The sequence below is a fragment of the Aphelocoma coerulescens genome, chromosome 1 (genome assembly GCF_041296385.1).
Source record: "Aphelocoma coerulescens isolate FSJ_1873_10779 chromosome 1, UR_Acoe_1.0, whole genome shotgun sequence".
Classification (NCBI taxonomy): Eukaryota; Metazoa; Chordata; class Aves; order Passeriformes; family Corvidae; genus Aphelocoma; species Aphelocoma coerulescens.
In genome coordinates this window covers 53,517,639-53,543,578 of record NC_091013.1, presented here as the reverse complement: position 1 = coordinate 53,543,578, position 25,940 = coordinate 53,517,639, and the positions used below count along the sequence as shown (strand labels likewise).

General features: G+C 33.2%; 1 protein-coding gene across 2 annotated transcripts in view; it reads right to left on the bottom strand.

Annotated features, from left to right (window-relative positions):
- Positions 1–2,718: 2,718 nt before the first annotated feature.
- KLHL1 (kelch like family member 1) overlaps positions 2,719–25,940 on the bottom strand; it is a 190,651-nt gene continuing 167,429 nt past the window's right edge. For both annotated transcript variants that reach the window (XM_069009288.1, XM_069009298.1), the window contains exons 8-11: positions 23,398–23,560; positions 10,154–10,366; positions 5,915–6,086; positions 2,719–4,934 (exon numbers count right to left, since the gene is read on the bottom strand). In XM_069009288.1, the coding sequence (XP_068865389.1) occupies positions 4,875–4,934; positions 5,915–6,086; positions 10,154–10,366; positions 23,398–23,560 (608 nt within the window). In that variant the 3' untranslated portion in view covers positions 2,719–4,874. The remainder of the gene's footprint in view (positions 4,935–5,914; positions 6,087–10,153; positions 10,367–23,397; positions 23,561–25,940) is intronic.

The window sequence follows — 25,940 nt, the reverse complement described above, 5'->3', positions numbered from 1 at the left end:
CTGGACTTCTGCAAGAGAGGATTTATTACCATCCTTCTTTTAATTTTTGTGCTTTTAAGCATCATGTCATCATGGGAAATCTGGAAAAATATAGGGTGATAAGAAGTGTAAATTGCTTATACCTCAGCTATGACTACTTTTGCAACTTTTAGCAGGTGATGAATTTGGCAGCTCCATTGATTGCCCAAGGTGAAGGTGTGAATAGCCAGTGATTCAAGGTTGTATTGTTCCCTGTCACTAAAATTCTTATCTGTGCTAGTAATTTTCTTTATCGTTTAGTGTCCAACAGCTGTAGTCCTACACTTGAAATCAAACCTTTGCTGATTTAACAATTTTCAGTGGTTTTTCTGTCCCAAAGTGTAGCAAATCCCCATGAACTATGAAGCAGAACTATAATGAGGAAATTTGCAATGAAATGCAAGGTTATGCCAATTTGAGCAGCTTTACACTGGAGTTAGAACAAGGCTGAAGAATAATTATTCTGCTGAACATTTTATGCATTGTCATTTAAGTTAGAACAGATATACTACATGGATGATCTGTTTTTAAAGAAATATATCTGAAGTTACTTTTACATATTGAGATTCTGAGCTGGCAGTAAGCCTGCATTACCTAGTCTGTGTACATTTTGTTGGTACAGTAAATGCAAAAAATCCAAGAACTTTATATTTCAAGAATTTAAATTATGCAATCTATTATTGTTATTTGATAACAGTTACAAGAGCTTTTTCAAAGCTTTTGTGGAAATGCCTTCTCTATTTATTCCTCATGAAATAAGTAATGTAAAGTCATAGATAACAGGTCACCTTCAGATACCTTTAAATCTTTTTATTGCCTTATTTGTGACTTTGATAACAATGCAAAACTTTTCTATAAAATTGGATCACATAATGTCAATACTAAAGAGCTCCACTAAAGAATAGGTATTAATTGACATTTTTCTATGTAGATATTTCTTAATACGGATTATATATCTTGCATCCATCATTGTCAATAATAAAAAACCGTAAATATAAAAAATACCTAAAAGGAATAGTCAAAAACTGCAAGGTAATCAACAGTTCCAGAAGCAGTAGAGGGTCACAACGTTAGTATTTGTTTTTTTTAATGGATTTTTTAACACTATACTATTTATAGAAACACATCAAAAGTGTAATAAAAATTTTACCTATTTTTCTTGATTTTCTTCTATTGAGTTCAACTTAAATTATTCCATATTTATAAAGCCTCAAAGTGTCTAGAAAAGTATACTCTTGAAGTTTAGCCATCTAGCATTTTGAGATAAATTAAATCAGAAAGATTAATTAATTTGAAAAACAAACATAATGTGCTGCAGTATTTTTCTTTATTTTGTTGACTTAAATAACCAATTAAAGCCCTGAAAAAATGTAAGTTCTTTTATAATTTCTTTAATAATTTTATTAATAAATATTATTGGCACTGCTACAGCTATAACAATTTCCTCTTCTGGGAAACCTGCTTGTTTTGTCTTTTAGGTATTGCTTCCAAAAGCACCTCAAGAAGCAAATTGGGCCAGTTTGGATGGGGTCCTGAGCAACCTGGTCTAGTGGAAGTCTAGCAGTGGGGTTGGAACCAGATGATCTTGATTCTGTGATTCATTCTATGATTCTCTGGTTTCTTTGCAACAATCTGAGAATGATCACTTTCTGATAGTATTGCTTTTTCTAACTTGTTATAAAAATCTGTATGGACTCATCCATTTAAAAATAACTTTTCCAGCATTCACTTCCTTGGCCTTCTTTCTATCTCAAAACCAGTGGCAGCAAAAAGAAAATTATAAAAATTTCTAATAAATCATGAATAAATAAAAAAGGCATTTTTGACACATAAAACAGAGAAATGTAAGACTTCGCAGTAGTCCCAGAGGGTCTTAATTTTAATTACTTCAGACAACTGTAATTTTAGTTATTTTTACTTGTGTTTGATTAGTTCAAAAGATGTTCATGTCTAAAGATAGACAACAATAAGAAAAAATGGATCTAATTCATATAAATAAATCCAGGCTAATGTGAAACATAGACATTCTAGTAAAACTGGTTGATGTTCTTGAAAAAAACTTGGAAAGACAGAGAAGAAGTTAACATTTTAGAGCATAGACTATTACACTAGAATACTAATAGAATATTAAATTAGACTATTAAACCAGAAAATTAAACTAGTAACCTTAAAAGCAGCCTTTTGCAGAATTTAGTCGTTGATTTCACTAAAATTAATGTTTGTTGCAGCTCTTATTTCACTGTGATTTTCATACTTGGAAATCAAAGAGGTTATGTGAGACAAAAGACACCATGGTAGATCAACAACAACATCACCTGTTTTTTGAAAAGACATCAGATTTTCATGTAAACCTAATATTGTTTAGCACAATTCAGTGTATCAGAAGAGATTTTAACTCATATATAAAAAATGGGTCTTAATGAACCACAGAAATCAAGACTGCAATGATATACTATTTGGATTTAAATACATTCCCTTTGAAGACAAAGGTAAAACTATTATTATTATTTTAATAAGAGCAAACATAATGATGAGAAAAAAATAATTAAAAATTCTTCATAAATTCTTTTTAGAAGAGACTTGTAGCAGTTGTATAAAAAGAATATGAAAGCCAATTTTGGCTCTTACTGTGGCTAGATTTTACATAATCAAAATAAAACAAATAGTAATTTTATTCTTTCGAATACGAGAAGTAAAATAGACTGAAAAATTTCTTCTGAGAATAATTTTGGTAAAATAGAGGCAAATTGAAAAAGTGGAAAAGAAAATTGAGAATCAAAAATAAAATCGAGGATAAATGGAGGACAATAATGATCAAGACACAGAAAATAAATCTGCCACAGAATGAAATTAACAGAAATAATCCGATTTGGAAGATCAGTATATAGGTAGATCAATCATATTTCTGTTGTGTATGAATATAATGAAATCAAAAGAAAGTTCTGGGAATAGAATTCAAATTCAATATCTAAGTTCATTAGGTATCTCTGCAGGAGAACTGAATGCCAATGTCTATATTTAATTACAATTAATTCTAGAATCTTCTTCATTTGGTCTCCAAAACTTGTGTTTACGTGAAGCAAAATCTTTAGAGAGGTAGCATCTTTTATTCAACAACTTCTTGTAGTTGGAGAAAAATTGACATGCTTGTCTGTGAAAGACTAATTGCAATTCAAAAAGCAACTGGCTGTGGAAAATGAATATTGAAGTGTTTTCAGCTGATTCCAAATTAGGACAGAGAAATATTTAATATATTTAAATCTGTATACTTAGGCTTCAGAATTGTAATTCAGCTTATGTCAGTAAACAAAGATCTACATGAATACTGATGCTGTTAGACACATCTTCAAATCAGATGTCCCAAGACAGAAGCTCTATGTATTTTTTCATCTCAAATGATTGCAAAGGTTTCCACTAAGAAAACTCATTTTAGTGGAACCAGAATTCCTTCTCAAAATTGATAGTGACAGAAGATTGTGAGGTTTTGCTTTTGGGCCATAAAATGTTTCCTACAGGATCAGCAGGGCTTTAGAAAGTATATTTGGTGTCCTGTTCTCAGAAACTGTGCCGCCCTGAATAGCAGAACTTCATATTCCTGTAGTGGCCTTAGCTTCAAAGTGATTCAGCTGAGCAGACAGAAAGCATCAGCATCAAATCTAATGCCAAAGCAAAAGCTCAAAGTATCATTACTGGCAGAAATTATCAACTCTAAAGGGAAGCACAGATGACACTATTTACCATGTGAACTTTTTAGAAAAAATGGTTTAATTTTCCTTATTCCACTTGGCATTTATTCTGATTTCCTGACTTGCAGTTATTCTCAGTCATAAATGGAAAGTCATAAATTGGCAGCTCTAATTAGGCAAAATTTTGTATGTACAAGCATCAGAAAGAAATAAAATGTAGGATTTTTCTCCCTCTTGAAATTCTAGAAGAGGCAATATAGACTGTTCTGGTCACAGTTCATCTGTTAACATGATGCAGTGAAAGAAGGATCTCAATTTTCCAGCTTGTCATGAGCTTCCAACATGCAGTAGATGCATTAAACAATGAGATAAGAGCCCACATGCTTAAACTGAATATAAGACTAAGAAAGAATTAGGTAACTGTTCCTTTGGCTCCCATATTTGCAGCAAAGCCCTAGTGCAGCCGCAGGATTGCTTTATGTATTAGTTGATTGAACACACAGGCTACCCCCTCAATAGACTCATTTATAAGATGCATTAATACTGCCAAGGAGGTACAGTCTGAAGTTAGAAAAAAGTCTTTTAGTTTTGTTTTTCTTCCTACTCTAGAGTCACAGCTCAGTTGCTATGAATATCCAGACCATTTGACCTCTTCCCTTTAGTAAAAATCCAACTGCTCATTTAAATGAGAAGGCCATAACCCATTTGAAGACAAGACCTGAACAGCAAAAAAATTATATTACTATCCACTTTTCTCTTTTAAAAAACACAGTTTAAAATTGATTAAATATACTTTCATGTTTCTGCAGTTCTCTTGCAGCCATGAAAACTGTTCTCATATGCCTTTCTGCTCTTTGTGTAAAGCCTTCCCATGATTATCCAGTTCTCCAGGACACATTCATGAGAACAGTACCTGAACTTACTACTCTACATTCACATATTTACGCCTACAATACTCTGGGTTTTTTTCCTTGTTCACTGACTGTGAACGGTTTTATGATTTTATGGGGCATAAATACTTAACCTTTGTCACTTCCAAACTTCTTAAAGTTTGTGATCAACAGTGTATTCACTGTGTAAATCCTTGTTCTTGTCAAGTTATCATTCTCTTTGTCTCATAGAAAAATAATCATTTCACAGTCAGTAAAATCCTAAGTAGTGCTGACAAAGTCATGGTTGTTTGATGACTACAACACAGGCACCAGCTCTTCCAATATTTAAGGAAGCCATCTGCAGAAAAACAGACACAAATTAACTGAATAGGATCAAACCATGCAAAAGATTGCCAAACAGGAACAAGCCATACAAAGATTGTCAAAGTGCTGTGTCAACATTATTGTAAAATGGTCAAAACTAATGGGAGTATAAACTGCTAAAAATAAAAAAACCCCACACTACCCTACTATTGTAATTTAAAATTACTTACACCTGACATCTTTCATTTGAAAGTGCAAGAACAGAAAGCATGAATTAATTTTAGAGTTGTCATCAATTTTGTGAACCACTGATATGCAAGGGGTTTCTATATTCTGTAGACAGTGGCTGATGCTGCCACTTTAGTCCTTGAGGCAAGGTGAGAGCTACCAATACAGAAATATATGGTTCCAGTATTCCTAAAGAGGTTCAAGTACCCTTTAGAATAATTTTGGCAATTTTAAACACTATTCAAGACAAGACAAGGCTTAATACCTTTAGGAGACTGAATCTTGCTGAAACTATCACAGTAGAGTCAGCTTATATATATGTAATAGCACACTGTACTTAGTGGCACTGTATAAATCACGACATTGTTTACATGTCTCCTAACAACCTCTCCAAGCATGTTTATTAATTGTTTTAAATGTGAACTGGTGGCTTTGTGAAAAAAAAATCTTTCCAAATTCATTTCTTATTTCCTACAGAACTTCATAAAAATGCTCTTCTCATTAATACATGTGGATTAAAAAAGATGGGCTTCTTTAAGTCAAGTATAGACATATTTAAGCTAGTCAACAGGAGTTCCCCCTTGCAATCATAAAAAGAAATAAGCTGTCTTGAGTGTAATACATCTCACCTATTTTAAATGCTTATTTTAGGATAAGATCATGATTTTGAAGTATGCACTTTTCTGCACTAAGGAAACTTAGAATGGCTAATTCATATATATATATATATGCGTGTGTGTGTGTGTGTGTGCGTGTATATATATACAAAATAAACTTTATAATTACCTGTGTCCACTCATTAGTTTGAGGGTCATATGCTTCCATAGTGTTCAGGTATGACTGACCATCATAGCCACCTACTGCATATAATTTGTCACCAAGGAGGCAAACACCAACAGCATCTCGAGGCATACTCAGTGGAGCCACCATTGTCCATGTATCAGTTTTTGGGTCATACCTGAGGAAAGAAAAACGGAACTGGGTATGTGGAGAGAAGACAAGCATCAATTCATGTTGATTTTCACTTGAATATTGTCTTTTGTATTTCTGGGGTGGAAAAAATCCTTTAACATCCTATCCAAAGGTATTCTTCCTAACAGCAAAAAGATACAGATCTATTGTCTTCCCAATTCAACCCTCTAGATGCTGATTAGAAACTTCTGCTCAGCTAACCTTCTAGCATAAACTAAGGTATTCGTAGGATAGTGTGTCAGAAAAAGATCTGAGAAAGATATATGAACAATACGTGGATGGATGTATACATTTTATTTATATGTTATGTATACATTTTAAGTAGGGCATTTCTTGTAGCACACCAAAAATATTATAAATATTATTTCTAAAATTAAATTTCATCATAGTTTAATTTCTGAAATTATATTATAAAATAGTAAAAACCCTCCCTATGTATTCAGGGAATATGCTTAACTGCATTAGAGTCTCCTCCTGATATTTGCTCAAGTAAAGAAATTAATACTGGTTTTAAGACATAATCACCACTGAATTTTTAAAACTGAGGGTACAAATCCTTTTGTATAATGGTGGTAATTTAAAAATTAAATATTTACCCTAGCTATTCATTTAGATATTCCTTAATAAGGTAAAATTATTTCATTTCAGAAGTCATTCCATTGTAACTGTTTTGGACATCCATAAACCAGAAATGAATTATCTTTTTATAGTTTGTTACCGAGGATGTCTGGAGTATTAGGTTACATTTGATACCTCATTTTTAGGTATCAAATATTACTAAAACTGAATACTGTATCACAGTAAAATAAAATTAATTTCATCTATCCTTAAGGAAGTCTACTATGTTATAGAATCATTTGATCAGTGGAGAAAATAAGCAGTTTTAGTTTACAAATCCTTTTGTAGACATTAATTTGCTTAAAAGTGTAAGTGTTTTAGTCAGTCATATTATCAATAAGCAACTTGTAGGGATAATTTTTGAAATCCCACATATTTGAAGAATGAAATATTATATATATATATTTAATACAAGCACTGAAACAGCAATGTTACAGTGTTTTGCTTGTAACAGCCTCCTGGTTCATAAATATGACTTTTAAATTGGACAATAAAAGAATTGTCTGTAACCTTGTTTATATGGTCCTTGACAGGTAAATACATTTTAAGAAAAAACCTACTCATCTCCTACCTGCTAATCCTGGCATTTGGGAGACTTCTCAGAAAATAAGATGTCAAATATCTAGATTTATGATAAATGTCTTTCCTAACTTTAGAGGAAAATATTGAAAAATATTGCTTGAATGTGTGGAAGGTAAATGAACATGTAAAAAGCCAAAAAAAAAAATATTTTTAATAGATTTTTTTCAAGACCGTGTGAGTTTTTTCAACAACAGAATCACATTCCTCTAGGTGAAACAGTTTCCCATCCAGTGAAATGCACCAGTGTGCATTGTATCTTTGCCTGACTAAAGGTAATAAATGTTTAATAGACTCCTTCATGCAGTGCTCTTAAATTACAAGGGCCAAGGTGAGAAGGCAGAAAAACTGGAAAACAATACAACTGACATCACTGGACCTTTTTTTTTTCTTCTTCCAATAAACAGGTATGAAAGGCTAAAACAAATCCTTATAACTCAATTCTGTCAACAAAATAGAACTGCACAAGAACTTGTTGATTTTGTAATTGCCAGGAAAATACCTGAGATTTCTGACATCCTTTTTGCTGCTAAAAGCAACTGTGTATGTCATTCTTATAATAACTAGGTATGCCCCAGGCTGAGCAGGGTTATGATAAAAGCTTCTGAATGTGGAAAGAAATCAGTTTTGAAATCAAGGTGAGATGAAGGGGAAAAACCTATAGGTCAAATGACTATGTTTTTAGCATCTGTCAAATTTTGAGTAGCATTTGAAAAAGAAAGCTGCTTTATGAAATCTGCCAAAATATCTTGAAAATTGTATAGTTCTTATGAAGAAAATTGTTGTTTTGCCTTTAAAAGGGAATAGAAGATTGCACTTTGACAACTTATGAAGATGAGAGAAATGTAATTATTATTTTATTTCCGAATGCTTGATTCCAGAGGAAATCCTTTAAAATTGCATCAAACTTAGGAGATTAAACTGTAAGACTTAATTACTATTGAGCAGGATTTTAGCAGTAGCATTTAAAAAACACATATCTGCTGTCACTATATTTGCATAATCTCAAAAACAAATTTAAAAATATTATGTCTGGTTTTACAGTCTTCCAGGAGCAAATTGGTACTGGAATAAAGCACATCCTAACAGGCAGCATCAGAATGAAAAAATGACTAAAGCAGCCTCATTCCTGAAGAAGAGAGTTAAAACACAGGCCTTTGATATTTATGGAAAGAAAACCTTTCAGAGAGATATAAAATAACTTACACTAATATACCTCCTCATCACTTACTATTCTTTGTTTTCCTAAGACATTGAGGGGCTTTTGTTTTTTGAATATGATGCATTATTTTGGAATAAAGAAACAGACACACTAAATTGCATTCCAGCCATCTTATAAACTAATCACTGCAAGGGCCATGAGAGTTTTTTTTCACATTTCAGTGGAGTCCACCAGTTAATTCACATCCACTCTATGCAAGTTAATAGCCCACAAGTTCTTGTTTGTTAGTCCCAACTTTTAATCTCAGAGCTGACTGTTGAAGTGCATTATCCACACATTTGCTATCAGTGGAAAAAAAATCTAGATGAGGGACACTATACATGGTCATTCGAATACCAGTACATAAACCAGCATAAAAGGATATGTGGTTTAGCTCATTGCTGCAGTCTCCCCTGAGAAAGACAAATATGATGTGATATGGTTCATCTTCAACACTGGAAGAAGAGAGAACGAAAAATGAAAGAAAAGCTCCCTTATGAGCACCAATAAATAGGAGTAGTTGAGAAGAGCTCATACTTATTAAGACTGTCACTAGTAGTCTTAATATAAATTTATTTAATTGAAAATTCTTGTTATTGTTCCTTATAAATAGAAGTCCACAAGGATAGGCCCTGTAAGTAGAGGCATCATGGGATTTCCCTGATCAATGTCCCTCTGTTGGAGATGAGAAGTATTTGGCAGTCTATGATCTTTGCATACATGCAGTAGAGATGGCAATGAGTCTAAGATGGAGCAAAATCATATGGATAACATAAGGAGTTTTAACTTATAATTTTTCAATTAAATATTGAATGCCAAGCTCTACTCAGAAGAAATAACTGACATTTAATTAACCTCTTCAGAAAATAAATAAAGAGATAAATCCTCCCCAGATTATATGTTAAGATAAACCAACTACTCAAACACATCTACTTTAACTTTTGCAACCTGTACATATTTGGAGTGAATATTTTTCTTATTCTATTTTATGTCATTCAGAAACAGAAAAAAAGTCAAACCTTCATGAAACATTTGAAGAATACCTTTAAATTGAATGCCATGATCACTTCATCTGTGCTGTACTGCCCTACTAGATATTCTTGAATTTGTAGAAAATCTACTTGTAAAATTCAGGATACTGTAAATACAGTGTATAAGGCCTATGTCCCCACATTAGAAGGTGGCAATTCTGCTAAAGGAAGCAGTATATTGTACTGGGAATATCCATCACCTAAGCAGTTATTTACTTCTTCTTTGCTTAGCTATGTTTTTAGAATTAGAAAATATTTCTAAATGCAATTCAATTTTGTAAATTCAGTTATAAAATCATTTCAAGGAAGAATTTTTATCACTAAAGTGGTTAGTTTGTGACACTGCAATGTATGAAATAGTGTCCTAAAACTACTTAAATGGGATGTGGTAAGAGTGGCTTTTTGTGTTTGTGGTAATATATAATAGTACTGTGAATAAAAAGGATGACAAATAAGTTTCAAATAAATTGTCTTTTACAGAACTTTATAGAATTTTTCAAGTAAGTACTAACTAGGCATTTCTTGGGTTAAAAATGTCTGTTTAATTTTACCATAACAAAGTTCAGAAAATAATGCTACCAGATACTACTTTGTATTAAAAAAAATGCATGTAGAATTTGATACCTTTCCACATAGTCCAGCAGTCGAGAACAGTGATTAGAAGCTGGAGCATCATGACCTCCAACTGCATAAAGAAAGCCATCACATGTAGCCACTCCTACACCTCCTCTTCTCTTACACATAGGAGCACACATATTCCATTTATTTGTGTGAGGATCATAATATTCCATTGAACTCAAACATGAACTCCCATCACGACCTCCAACTGAATATAACCTAAGAGAGTCCACACAAATAAAAATGTTGATAAAACAAAAGCTCAGAATTGCAGAAATAAAAGCAAGGAGTATCTGTTCTTTTATTTGACTTCAGAAAATAGAAAAAAAGAAAATATATAGTATTTTTAAACCATGTGAATCTCATATAGCAAGCAAACACAGATGTTATTACCAAATTTATTACCAAGCTCACATGCTATTTAGTGCTTTGCCCACCTGAATAGAAAGGAAGATATTTCTTTCTGCTAATGGATATTTTCATTCTTTCATTACTGCATATACAGTCAAGAGCACGACAAATGACATGCAGGTATGTCTCTATAGGTTTACAAATACTGTAAGTAGGTTGTTGCCTAAGCTCATCTTCTATGAGATGGAAGTGGAAGTACTAACTTATAATTGGTAATCCAGAAAAATAAGAAAAATGCAATCCATTTATTATAGTTTCTCTGTTTCTGCTGTGCATCAAAGTATTAAGAAGTACAAACAATGTGGAAAATTAGATCTGATATTCAACAAATTCCACATAAAGATCTATCAATGGGAACTCATGTTGAGTGAATTCATGAGAATGAATTTTACACTTACAATATAGTAGAGATCAAATATGAAATGCATTGCAGATAGGAATATCACATTATGTTTTAAACATGGACTTTTAAAAAGTACTACCTCAGTTTCAAGGCTCTTGCTTACACTGAAGAAAAGTCTTACCCACACAAACAGTAATATTGTCTACTTTGCAAGAAAATTATAAGCCCCAAGCACTGTGTTTTTCTTCATCAGAATGTTTTATGAGGATTGAATTATGTTGGAAAGTCATGGAAAACTTCTGAAGAGTATTTTAAACTTGAAATCATAAAAATGTGGTTTAACAAAAAAGATGTTGTGTTTGTAAGTATCTGCAGGCAAGAAACTTGTTTCGTTCTACTCTTTATAATGGGTTCCAGGAGGAAATGGTTCTTATTGTTCTTTCCCACTAATACCATGCTGTATTCATTCCTTCTATGAATCTTTTTGCAGTCTGTTGCCTTTTATACAGTGCCTGGAGATTAACTAATAGAAACACAGGCTATTTTAAAGTCCAACCACTAAGCAATTTCAGATGTGAAAGCTGTCTCTGTAAAGCAATTACTCATTTGGAAGCTTTTACTGTCCTAAGCACTCCATGAATTCAGAGCCATTTAAATGTGCATTTGCCATTACATTTCATTGGTATGGATGCTGATGAATAAGGAAGTGCTGTACAACCACTAAATATGTCACTGAAGCTTGAGAACATTTTGCTAGTGCCTGACAGACATACTTGTGCTCAGACTAAAGCACCCAGGAGAATCCATACTCCTCTATGAGAGATACTAAAGCAAATACACTTTTTAACAACAATTTCTTTGGATCCAGACCTAATAATGTAGCTTTCTTTATGATTATCAGATATCTACATATGAAATCAATATTAAGGCACCCAAATGCGTTAATCTGTGGATATACAGTGTCTAACTTGTTGTTACACTCAGAGTAGTCATCTGAGCCTAAAAAACAGCACTAAAAATATTTAAACATCTGACCAAAACCATTTACGTTAATATAAATGTAAATATAAGCATTTACATATAGGTGTCTGCAAGGATGTTATCTTTATTTTCAAAGATGTTACTTGGTTAAGCTACCCACAGACAGTGAGAAAACATTTTTTGTGACATTTAAGGTATGTTGACATTCCTTCCAGGCTGAGAAGTATGGAAAATAGTACACAGTAGAAAAATTCATGACTGTCGGCACCCTGCAGCAATTTAAATGGCAGTAGACAATTACATGTCAGTAAGTGAACTGATCCCCAAAAATATAAACCATGATTAACACTTCTGAGATTTTCAAATATATTTCTAAATAGATATTTGGACACACAAACACTGAACACTGTTTAAAAAAATAAAAAGAACCAACACTTCTGCAGACTTCAGTGCAAATAATCTTGTGTACCCCTAAGCAAAATACCCACTGCTTTGATATTTCTTCTGGCATGAAAAGTTCTTATTTATTCCATTGTCTTTCAACTGAAATAAATCTATTTATTTAAGCTGATATTTGCACACTGAAAGTGGAACATATTTTCTCATTCCTCTATTCCAATTAAGACAGCTAATAAAATATAGCTGAAGGCACTCAAGTTGCTGGTAAAAAGATAGCAAATGCTGTTCAAAAGTAGCTGATAAAACTTTCAGCCAATGATTGGGACCACCTAGTCTTTTGCTAAAATGCACTCTGCTATTCAGAACAAAATTCATTTTCAAAATAATATTTTAGAACTAACATTTTAGAGTTTGATTGTGTTTCTATCTCTGCAAGGAGTCGTTAATAATTTTTTTTTAATTTCACAAAGGTGAAATAAAAATAATTCAGATAAATAAAAGTTGGAAATCAAGTAACTGTTTTAAAGCTCTGATTGTGGTTGAGCTCGAACACCTCAGTCAGGAATTGCTTCGAGTCTTCAGCCAAATTTCCAAATCCATGTTCACAAAGGCCCCAAATGACTGGAGAACAACTCTGCAACAAGCACTGAATATTCGGGATACTGTACAGCTATCTGAAAATTTTGAAATTCTTATAACCAAATTTATTTAGTAATCTTACTTCCTTCGTAGTGCTTAGGGTCCTATTTTATTAGATGACTTCAAATTAATCAATTTTTTCAGCTTTGTCTAGCTTGGCAACAGTTTGTAATAAAATTTCTACAGGGAAAAGTATAATGTATTTCTTGAATTAGCTGAATTACTCTTCACTGTGTATCCCATCAAAACTAGAATTATTGTAAAAAATAATAACTATATATCTCTGCTTAGAGAGAGAGATCAACAAGGAAAAGAAAGCATCCAGTACTGAGCGCTTTTATTTCCACAGTGAAAGTTCTGCCTGTGGAGCTATTATAGAATTCTATTCCTAAATGTCCTACATTTCAGCTGATTCAAACACTTGCACAGATACGAAATTAGACCAAGCTCAGCCTCTTCTGTCTTTTCAGGGTTTTGTCACTTCTTGTGCTAAGATGGAGAGCGATTCCTGAACATTCACAGATATACACCTGTATGTGAAATTGGCTAGAAAAATGAAGTAGAGGTTTCAAACTAGGAAGTATGAGGAGAAATCATGACCAGCTGGATCAAAAGCATTTATCTCGGTTCTGCCATTACAAACCTTTGATAACTACTCTGAAAAGCCAGTTTTAAATTAAGTTTGACAAGCCAACCTCAAAAGACCAGACTGCCTTTGATGTGAGGCGGTATGGCTTGTGAAAACAGTTGGATCATGCCCTTGCTGCATTTCTTAATGAGGTTTTCCCTTTCAAAATTCTTTCACTATGAATATCAAAGACCTCATCCAGTCTTTTGCTTAGGTTCTTTTTCACCCTTTTCCGGCCTTTCAGTGTGTCTGAAAGAGCAGCAGAAAATTACTCTGGTACAAAAGATATCTGGTTGGTAGAAGTGATGGGACAGTAATAATTTTCATCAGTGCTGGACCACTGTATTGCTGAATCAGTCCATACCTGACCTAAGAGTCAGACTGTAGGAGAGGAGAGATATTAACCATGCTGCCTTGATTAAGCCAGTGTAGTTCACTGGCAAAAATTCAAAACACAATAATTTTGTGAATAGAAAGCATTAATGAAGTCTTATTTCTGTGTGTGAATTTGGAAGGGCATTTTATGCATTTGTAATGCAGTAGGGAAATAAATTAAAATTAGAATTTGACTAAAAAGATGGAAAAAAAATAAAGTCATAGAGTAAGTGCCTAGAATTAAATGAATAGTAATTACTGATAAGTTAGATGGGAGTCTTCAGACCTTGATCCAGTAGCTGGTGTTTCTCCTCATGGTAGGGGAGTTGGAACTATATGATCTTTGAGGTCCCTTCCAACCCAAGACCTGCTATGATTCTGTGACATAAATATTGAGAGAAAAGCACCCTTTGCATGGATAATATCATTATGACAAAGCTTGACTTCCTACACTAGAAATTTTAGTTTCCTAATAGAAAGAACTTGTTTCAAGCAATTTAAATTGTAATCAGAATTATGTGGGCTACATTCTCTATTCAAGACCATTGACTGAATGCAGATTCAACCATTTAAAAAAACATTGTTGACTTTATCAGGCTATAAGGCAGGTAAGGCAAAATTACCAATTGCCTTTGTAAATTAATTATTTACTACAGCATGTGCATGAGACCCTTTATTTGCTCTACTGTTTATTTAACACAGTGAACATGTCATTAACTAAAATTTTTAGTGATAGAATTTCTTTGTGCTAGACTGAGATAATGTGTTTATGATATTAATTTTCTTTGCGAGTTTAATAATTTTAGACCATACTGTTGTTCCATTTTTTGTCTCAGTATCCATTTATTCCATGATTTTGACTAAAATATTTTAAATATCTACACCTTTTTGTAGTTTCCACAGTTAAGGAAAAATAATATCAATATGTGTCTCATTTTCACTATAGTTGGATGCAGATTAATTATTTTTTCTGAAAAAAAAGAGTTTCATTTAAACTAGAAGTTAATTAACAACATATTTATAAAACAGCCACATCATAAAAGCTGTTATTAAAGAACACAAAATAACTTCTCGGGATTCAAATTGTTTTAAAACTATTTATATGTCGAAGTTCATTTAGAGTAAAAACAGAATTTTTTTGTTGAAACATTTGTCTCTGTTCTTACTAAGGCTGATAACTTGTGAGGTAGTCTTTGAAGTTATGTTTGTTATTCTTCCCATTGCAAAAGAGTTTCACAAAATTTGTTAATAGCTAATAACCTCCTAAGACAAAATTGAGATACTGTCTGGTTAGGTAGATGATGTAGAGTCTGTTATGAAAGCAGACATGTGACTGCATGAATTTTTTGACAAAAAAAAATACTGCTGTATTTTGCATCATGTATTTTTTGCATCATGCAAAATATCTACGTCATACTTAATATATTGATTTAAAACTATTTACTTGTGGCTAGTGAGAATATTGTGGGCAGAAAACATACAGTTTGAAACATTTTTTCTTCCTTACCTGACAGTAACTATGTATGCCTATTAAGGTATTTTTCTTAGTTCAAATGGATTAATAAAAGACAAGTGAATCATCAATAAGGCATAAGAGCAAAGAAAACCTCAAGCAACAAAAGCCATGAGAAAAAAAAATGGCACTGATGGGAAAGGATGGGTTTTGGTCATACTTTCTTGTCTTGTTAGTTTGGCATGAAATTTTGAAGTGTTACTTCAGCCTTAAAAAACACAATTAAAGCCTATTAATGCTTCCTTTATTTAATAATATTGAGCAGTACCCTAGTCTTTGCTGAAGTATTAAAAAGCATCCATGCATTGCAATTATACTGGATGACTTGCAAAAAAGTCTTAGATCATTTAGCCTGTGACCTTCAAAATGAACAAACTTTTCTCAGTTCAACAAATTCAACCAGTAATGCAAGGTTTAGCTGAAGTTGGTCTGCCAAGTCAAAAGAATTTCATCTTATCCCAATATTAGTTATTTAGAAGTTAATCAAGTTTCAAATTGGAAAAATAGAAAGCTAGCAGTGGAGATAGCTTGTTATTCTATTCTGCTGAGTATAGTAGATATTTGGTAGCTGCTGAAGGGGCTCTTGCCCATAATGATATTTAGCTGAGTATTAGATTAATGTTTAGCTGTCTTTAATTTCAGTCGGATGTATATCTTTAAATAGCCTTCCAGATTTACATATATGTGGAAATAAGGAAGTATTTGTATACACAGGATAATGCACACATGAATGCATATGTGTTTACACGTGTGTGTGTGTAACTTAAGTTAATGCCTACATTTGGGCAGAGGACAATCTCTAGGCTTCTCCCACTGCACTGCACAAGGGCTTCTTTCCTGTCCCAGCATACAGGCACCAAGTACTATTTGAGACAGGCTTGGATTCGCATACTTCATATCCCACTAAAGATAAAAATGAAAAGCCAAACTTTAATTATAATAAATAATATAGGATATTAATACTTTTGCAGTCTTGACCACAAGAGAGAAAACAGTGATTGCGGAATGCTTTTTTAATGGTCTTTGCTTAATTGTGGAAGCTGCACAATTAAAAAATAGGGTGTGAAGTTTTCTAGGCATTATCCACAGTGCTTCCCACTGTCTGGATTGGTGCACATGTTACATCTAAAAGCATAAATTAGATGGAGTGACACTACTGCCTTTTTCTGCCAGATATTAGGACTGAGTAAGTTTACTCACTATGTCTGTTTGGCCTGAAGTACCCACACATGTCCAAGTTAATGCATACCATACTAGAACATATGCATTATCTATGTAGAATTTGTTGTTCATTACAAAGCTTACAGGAAAAAAAAAGAGAACATAATAAACAGGCAAAATGTTTCTTATTACAAAACCTGCATGAAAGACCTTATCACAAATTACAGTCAACAGCCAGCTAGTCCAAAAATTTTGTTGTATGGGTGATGAATGAAGAGAAGGGCATAGTGGGGGTATACACACTAAAAGATGTAGATGTGCAGTAAACTTTCAAAATAGAAATGTGGTCCAAGCATCTGGGACCCTGGCCATAGAATAGCCAGAGAAAATAGGCTCACCCTGCAGATCAGCAATGTTTTTAGCATGTGCTGTGTCTCCTACCAATCACTTAGTTTCTAAAGAGGAAGGATGCATATGCATCTGCCTTGGACTGAAGGAAAAATAGTGGGTTTACTGTAAAGTTTCATGATTTTTCATTGTTTTCTTCTAATAGTCACATATATTTATCTAGCTTGTATCTTTTTAAGGCTAGCCTAGCCCCACAGAAAAAAAAGTAAACCTGTGCGGAGTCTCTTATTTCACAGGCTGAACGTAAAATAGCAAGTTAAATCTTGCTTTTAAAAGAGAGGATATCATGCACTTTGAATTAAATTGTACATTCACTGAGCTGCATGAGACCTCCACATAGGAAACATGATTTTGTGTGCAAAAGTACAAAAGATCAGACCAGGGCACTGAATTAGTAATAAGCCTTAAAGATTCTGCCAAGAGAAAATGCCACAGATAGTTTATTACAGGATGCATGAAAGCCAAAGGGGCAGAACTCCTAGAGGAGGTTGTAGTCAGCCACACAATAAAGTTTTGTAGGTGGTTATATGAATGTAATACATTGCTAATTCTCTCAAGCCAAACACCTACTATTAAGGACTTTGTGGAATTATTAACCTTTGTCTCTCCAAGGTCAGTCCAAAGCAATTATATTCCTGGTGAGTGACTAACTACAAGATGATTTCGAGAACCTTTCTTGTGCTCACAGTAATTTGGTTTGAATTTTGCCATTTTTCTTAAAAGTGAAGGTTGAGCAGGCTAAACTTTCTGATAGTAACTTTGTAATAGTGCATAATAATTGTAAGGGATATTTTAAACTAAAGCAACTGCTGTTTACAGCAGGCACAATATTGATCTAAATAACACAAGTTTCTTTCCAGTTTTTCTCATTAAATGATCTGAAAACAAAACATTCCACTGCACATATGCAACATCTCTATTGGCCAGCTTTCTGTGTTTCTCATTCAAAATGAAACAGAGAATAGCTGGGAAAGCACTGCCAAAACAATAATCCAATTTATGAAAATCCATTAATAAATGAATCCAATTATTGCATAAGAGGTGGAACTGAAGGAATGAAACTAAATAGATAAATAATTATTAAAAAAAAAAACAAACCCTAAAGCTACATAGTTATTAAAGTCTCTCTACCAAACTAGTAAAATTGAAAATGTAACAAATGAATTTGCATGACTGTGAAGGGAAGAATAATAAATATGTATATGCAAATGCATTTTAAAGTGATCGTTAGTATGTTCTATTTATACCAGTGCTTAAGCAGAATTAATAGAATGTGGAATCTGATCTCAATTCTCTCTGCTATAGTTAAGTAACAGGCAAAATTTGACATTACCAATTGATAATAAATAATTACTTAAAGGACACAACCAGAAAATCAGAGGGTTTTTTATGTTGGACTGTCTTTTAACAAAAATATGGAAAAATATCAGTGTCTAAGGCAAACAGGAAAAAGGAAGGAAACATAATTGATGGAGACAGATGAGGCTTGCCAAACAACTCCAGTTTTAAAGATGTTGTATTGGATTAAGAGGATCTATGCTTAGGTTCCTGTAAAAGAAAATATCTCTGGGTCAGCTTATGCATCTTGCCTGTAGTATTGGCATTGCATTTTCCTGCTTAAGATAATCACCAGCCAGAGGCACAGCAGCCTATGGAGGACACCACCTTGGCGTAGGAGGTTATCTCCCAAAGGGCTGCAGCCCATAGACAGCCCATGATGGAGGAAGGGAAATGTGTGAGGAAGAAGGAGTGACAGACAGAAGCAATTATGGTCTGACCACAACCCCCATTCCCCATCCCCGTGCACCATTCGGCGTGGGGCTGTAAGATTTTACATGACATAAATTGAGCCGGGGCAAGGGGGGAAAAAAGGTGGTATTTTAAAATTTGGGATTGCTTCTCACTAGCCAGGATCTATTTTTATTACTAATAAATTGCATTAATTTGCCCCAAGTCAAGTCTATTTCCCTGTGACAGCAATTGGTAAGTGATCAGATAGATATTGATGGGGAATAATATTCTCTTGCAGCATTTCTCCTTGCTCTTTTACTTTCCTTCAGAGACAATGAATACTTATAAAACTTTTTTTTTTCTCAAATAAAAGTAAAATATTATTTAAAAGAATTCTTACACAGTTATATTTTTAAAAGTTACGATTCAACAATTCCTTGCATTTTGTCATCTATCATATACCAACAATAGTGTGTGGTATTTAATAAAAACAACAGCAGCAGGGGGAAATATCAAGTTCACTGTAGCACATATTTGAGGATATGACAATCAATAAAGTGCAGGACTCCCTTCTTCTTAACTCCACAAGATGTTACCATGAGATTGAACTGCTTGCCAGTGTGTGTCAAAGTCATTACTTTTGACACTTAAGGCACTGCTGTGATGCTTCACCATTTAAAGTCAGCCCATGGGTCATAGCAACAGCTGAGTATTTTATCCTTTTGTAACACAGATTTACTGATATTTGCTAAAGGGATCAAAACTAAAGGGCCAGACTTTCTGCCATGAAAGCTACAGTTGCTTCAAAAAAAAATATTGATAATTTCGAACATAGCAGTAGAAACGAAGGAACATTTTTTGCAATGCAGTCTTTGTGGCCATATAATAGAGCAGCATAGAAAATCCGGTTATGGTAGTGACACAAAAATTGGAATAACATAAATCTGTATCATACAGAGAATGTCTTCGAGGTGTATGTATTCCTGATGAAATTGTGTAAACTTTATTTCATTTCTACTTCGAACTACACCATTAGCATAAAATATGTTCTGAAAATAAATTAGCGTAAAGGTTTAGTGTTCTTAGGGAATGTGTGGTTCATGTATTAGAGAGTTTTTAATAGAAGGCTAATAAATAGCTATGGTATTAGGTATAAATTTGGAGCCATTTACATTTTAAGTTATGGAAAGGATTAGTATTTATTGGATTGAAGGTGTCAACTAGACTTTTTTTTTCTTCTTGAGTTTAAAAATGAAGAAATTAGGAAAATCTTGAAACAGTAAGTGATAATGTAGAAACGTTTCTGGAAAAGATAAAACTTTTTCATACTGTTGGTTCCTTGGTGCTTATAACTTATATTGTAGAAAAGTCCTATTGCTTCAGCACTATCTGCTGACAACCATAAAATGCTAGTCTTAAATTGTATACTATTTAATACTATAAATTACTATATAAATTACTGTATAAATTAGTATATAAATTGTACACTAGTTACACACAACATATGTCAGCCCCAAAGAAGGATTCAAATAAGTCATCCCAACTTCTGACTCATTATCTGCATATAAAAAGCACCATCCTCTCCCAGTTTTTTCAAAGTGTAAATCTCCCTCACACAGTTAATATTTTAACACTCATATCTATTGCTGATCTGAGGAAGTTCATGCACTCTTTCTCTTCCAGTCTGTGCAACAGGGTTGTTAACAGTAACAAGGCAGAAAGGATGATGCTGTTTCAATACCAGAAGGAACTACTGACCATGTTTCATCCCAGGAAATTCTAAAGTCATGGCAAGTCCTACAACACCTACCCAAGTGTTTTAAAAATTGATGAAGACATCAAGTTAAAAATAAATAATTTATATATATAGAGAGAGAGAGAATAAGGATAACACACTCCACTCTTGTATTACTGTTAGACTATGAGAAACAGATGAAGATGAAGGAGATGGAATCTTCAAAGCCTCAGTATACATTGTTAGTCATACCTAGAACCCATTATTGACTTGGCAAAACAAAAATATTACTGAAAAGGAAAATTCTCAGATTCCAGTCTTTGGTATTGCATAAAAACACATAATATTACCCTTTCTATGAATCAATAAACAGGCATTTAGAACCTGATGAGAGTTTTGTGGACACAATCTAATTGTCCCCATATTATTTTTATTCCATCTCTGTTTTCCCAGCTGAATTGTAGCTATTTTGTGCATCTGTTCCTTTTCCAACTGTAACAGTTTTGTTGCTTTTCTTTGGTATGACATGCATTCTTGATAGTCATGGTATACGCTATATGAGCTTTGCAATTTCACTTGGACTTCCTTCAATATGGATGACCAGAATTCCACATGGTAAGCCAAATAACATAAATATTTCCAATATTAATTAAACTGCATGTATTCTTCAGTAGCATTTCCTTTTTTTCCCTCTAGATTTCTTCTCGTGTTCTTTTTCTGTGTTAACAACGTACAGAGCTCTTTTTACCTCTTCTTTCACTTCTTAACATTAATTTTTTTTCAAGCACAAAGCTTGTTAATTCACATATAAACTACTAAATATTCTATTTGTGTTGCTTCTTAAGGTCATCCAAATACTTCTGTATTCATGTGTCCAATATGAAACACATGATACCGCCCCCTTTGGTGCCACTGAATTGTCTGGTAATTTAACGAACTTGCTCTTGCTATTAGACTCTTTTAACCCAGGACAGATCTTTAAAGAATTCCAGGGGTAACTGCGACATCCTAGTTATTGCATATAGTCCTTTTCTTCTTCAAATCCCTGTACTATTCACCTTTTTTTTAGTCTTAAATATTTATTTCCTATGTAGCACCCGATCAATTGTTCTGTTGAAATTCTGGGAAAATAAATCCATCATGTGTTTTTTATCTAGAAAACAATCTGTATCTTTTATTAGTTGTTCTAGCTGCCCCTTACGACTAGAAAGACATTTAAGAAAATGAATATTGCCTGTGTTCCTCATTGAAGGATAGTAACTATTCTATCCTCTTACTCTGGGAAATCTGGCGGTAACAAGCTGGTGACCTTTGTGTTGGGAGAAGAAGATATTCCATTAAGCTCTTCTGGGTGAAACAGGAGCAACTTTGAAATGTAATAAGGCAACATGATTATAGAAAAGAACCCTGTCAAAAGGACTACATTAAAATTTTTTAAAAGTACTTCAGATAGTTATTTTTCCGAATTTCTGAGAAATTCAGTAGGATTTTATTTCTTCTATAATTAAATCTTTTTCAAATTAGAATATGATGCATATGTTGACACAATCATTTTCATGTTTTAGGAAAGATGTTGATATAAGAACTTCAGTTTAAATTTAAAAATGTACTTCAGTGAAATAACATTAATTTCTGTGCCCCTGTTTTGCCAAATTCAGAGAGTACTGTTTTCAATTTTTTTGAGCAGCAAAATAATTAATAATTTACTTGCATGGTCTACACAAGTGAGCTTCAAAAACACATCAATACATTGGAAATTAATAAGAGGTTACTTACAAATCAATCACCTCACTCAGAGCCTGAGGAGATCACAATATGAAAGCTTTAATTTTTTTATTTATTTCCATCCTAAGCTGATAGAAAAATACAATCTTCATTTTTCTGCTTAAAATTAATCTAAATGGAAAACAAATTAAGCCAACCACAAAGCAGTGGAAGATCACTAATGGAATAGTTTCCCACATTAGAACACAAAAGAAAAGGCTATATTTTTTCAAGTGGTTTAAGAAACTCACATTTGAAATATTTAGCATCCAGTATCCATTGTACGCAAAGTGCCCCAAGCAGTGTGAGATACACACACAGAATAGTTTATAACTCTCTCACTTCAAAGACCATCTAATGCATTTCATTTATTTATTTATTTTATTCACTGCAGAAGAAAGAAATCATAATGAATAACCAAGAAAAAAACTCCTCAGAACTTCCATAGTAAAATATTTTTTTCCTTTGCTGAATGTTAAATCCAACATCTTGATTCCCAATGAGATATCCATTTCCAATATCCTGAGGAATGCAGCACACGTCAGTTGTGTGGAACAGCAATGTAGCAAATTAGCACCAGCGAGTTGAAAGGTTTGGTCCTTACATATGTTTTCAAGTTGCAGTTCTTGGCATATGGGATATTTTTAAAGATGGTTACTCAGATAAAAAGAATGAAAATCAGTTTCTGTTTCTAGAATATTTCTATTTGTTGCAGTGAGACCACTGCATGCTGGTTTTCAGTGGTGTCCATCCTACCTTTCTGGGACAGAGATAACATTTCTTTTAATTTAAAAGTTTCATGTAATTCATGCAAAATTCAACTGAGTATCTATTAACTGGGAAGCATTAAATATATGCTCAGCTGTGAAAAAGAAACAAAGCTGGAATATATATGCATAATCATATGCAGCTCTTCATGACTGTAGATCAATATTTCCAGGGTTGTTTGTCTAGATGATGCTTCTGCTAGTCTGCTGCAGGCCTTATGCACCACTGAAACCAGTTTCTTGTAGAGTAATGGGGTTATTAAAGTAGCTTTGACCATTTGATTTGCTCTGGAACATTTCAATGCCACTGCAACTTAATAAGGGAAAGCAATGACAATTAAGCTTCATTGGTTTTCAAAGTAAGTATTTCAATTGTGTAAGCATACCCTACTCACTTGCCATTTAATGCTGCTACTCCAACAGTGCTTCTGGCAATTGACATACTTGCCACAAACGTCCACTGCTGACTTTGAGGGTCCCACCTCTCAACTGTGTTCAAATAACTCCAACCATCATGTCCTCCCACTGCATAAATAGGCCCTTCAAGCACTGTAACTCCTAAAATGGAGGAGAAAGTGAGAGAAGATAAAAGTATGTTTCCTCTATCAGTAGTAAAAAATAAAAAAGTTTTCCAAAACACAACCAACAAATGAACTTGTATATTCAAAATAAAAAAGGAAGCACCAATCTGAGATTTGATTAATTAGGAATTAACAAACAGGAACAAAATTAATGCCACTCCACATGGCTCTATGAAAAACATGTCAAACAAACAATTTCATTTCTTGAGAAGAGTGTTTGCTTCATAAAATAATTTGTCAATGATGTGATACTCCTAGATTTCTGTATTCCCTTTAGTATCTCATTCTGATCATGTATTAGCTCTTTAGAATAGCAGTAAATCACATAATAAAGTAGGGACAGGATACCTGGTAGGTCTCAGATTATTGTCAACCTAGGGGGGATTTCATTGAATGGAATAGCTTCTACAGTGGTTGAAGTCTGTTTTTTCACCATTTTTGTCAATCATGTAAAAGAAAACATAAATTTTTCAGTAGCAGGAAGCTTGTGGACTGGTACAGAATCAAAAAACACATTCAAAGGCTTGAGCAAGTAATTATACTGAGAAATTTAAGCTGCTTCCTCAGTTTTACTGTATCAAAAAAAAGAAATAACCACACCTTCACAGAAAAATAATGTTGGCTATATGAGGATTCTTTTATCTACTGAGGAAAAGTAAACAAAATATAAAGTGTGAAGACTAAAGTTGGAAATATTTAAATAAGAAACAATTTTTTTAACTATGAGGGGTTTGAATCACCCAGTTGAAGGGACACCCGCCCTATTCTATCTCACAATCTCTTCAGTTAAGCTTAGAAGGCTCTGGAAGATAAGTTATATCTAAGCACCATTTTACAAGACAGTGAGCTCAGTAATTCCATTCTATGAATCCATGATCCCAAATGAACATCACTCTGAAAAAATCTCAGGCTAAATCCAGTCCTATTTCTAAGTCAATGTCTTTTTTTTTCCTCAGTCCATTTCACACGATTTGAACTCATCAGAAAGTCAGAAAACAGTAGATCATTAAAGTTTTAGAGAATGGCTTTATTTTTTCTTGCAGAAAAGTCTCTCTTTAATTTCAAACAATGCAAAGTTTCCACTTTCTGTGTAGGAATGTTCTGTTCCATTTCAGAAAAGTAATTAACTAAAAGTTTATTTGACCTTAAAACTATATTTATCAATGAGTTTGAACATGTTTCATCTCAGTGTTCACAGAAAGTGCTCCTGCACTTTGGGTGTTGGTTTTCGTTTGTCAATATTTCTTAACTTAAAAAAGAAAAGAATTCAAAAAACCCTACTAACCCTTAGAAACAATTTCCTCCAAATGAAGGTTGAACCTCATCTTTTTCTATAGAACTCATTCTCCAATTGTTTTCATTGTCTTGCTTAAAAATTCTTTCTATTCAATCACATGCTCCAGCTATAATTTTTCCAGAATATTAAAGTGGATATTAAATTGAAGTCATGGTCCATATAGCTCAATATCTTATCTCAGAACACAACCAATAACAACATGTGGGAAGATGTGTCAGTGTTCCCATAAAAATTAGGGGATTCTATGATAATAGATGTAGTTTGTGGATGGTTTTTTGTTTACTCTAGTATCTAATATTTTTAAATACTCTTATGTCCTGAACAAAGAGGTTGACATCGTCAAAAAATTATTTACTATGATTTCTTATAAAAATATGGTACTCCTTAGCTTTTCATCTATATACTCTTTGTTAAATGCAAAGTTAAGCGGAAAATCAAATTCTTTTTGGAATAACAAAATGAATCATATTCAAAGAAAATTCAGGGAGGTAAACATTTCTATACATATACATATACACACAATTGGTGTCTAGACAAACAGACAAACCCTCTCTCACCATCACACATAAACAGAGTTGTAATCTGTGATGCACATAAAAACACATCTCATCAGTTTTGAAATTTCCAGCCTTTACTCCCTCAAATAACTTACTGGCACTTTCACTAAGGTATAAAGAGTTTTCCTCAATTATTCTTTGTATCTCACTCAATATTTCATTTTTTTTCAAGTACTTAATATTTGAGTTTTATTCCCATCTATTTCCTGCTGGAAATTAAGCCATCACAATTATTTCAATTATTTTTGTAGGAAATTTGATTTTCCCTTAATCAAAACACGATTCTTCCTGTGTTTTCATGGATTTTTACCTTTTTTTTTAAATGAAAATGAAAACTAATAAACTCATTGCATTAATATAATGTTGTTCTCTCTCTGTATTTCTTGTTATACACTTGTAATTGAGTTTTATACAGAAAATAGTCTTCAATAGCTTCTCTGTTGTTGTCATGAGAACTTTTCTGAGTTTATACAATGCAGATAGAGCCCTGTGAGATGCACAGT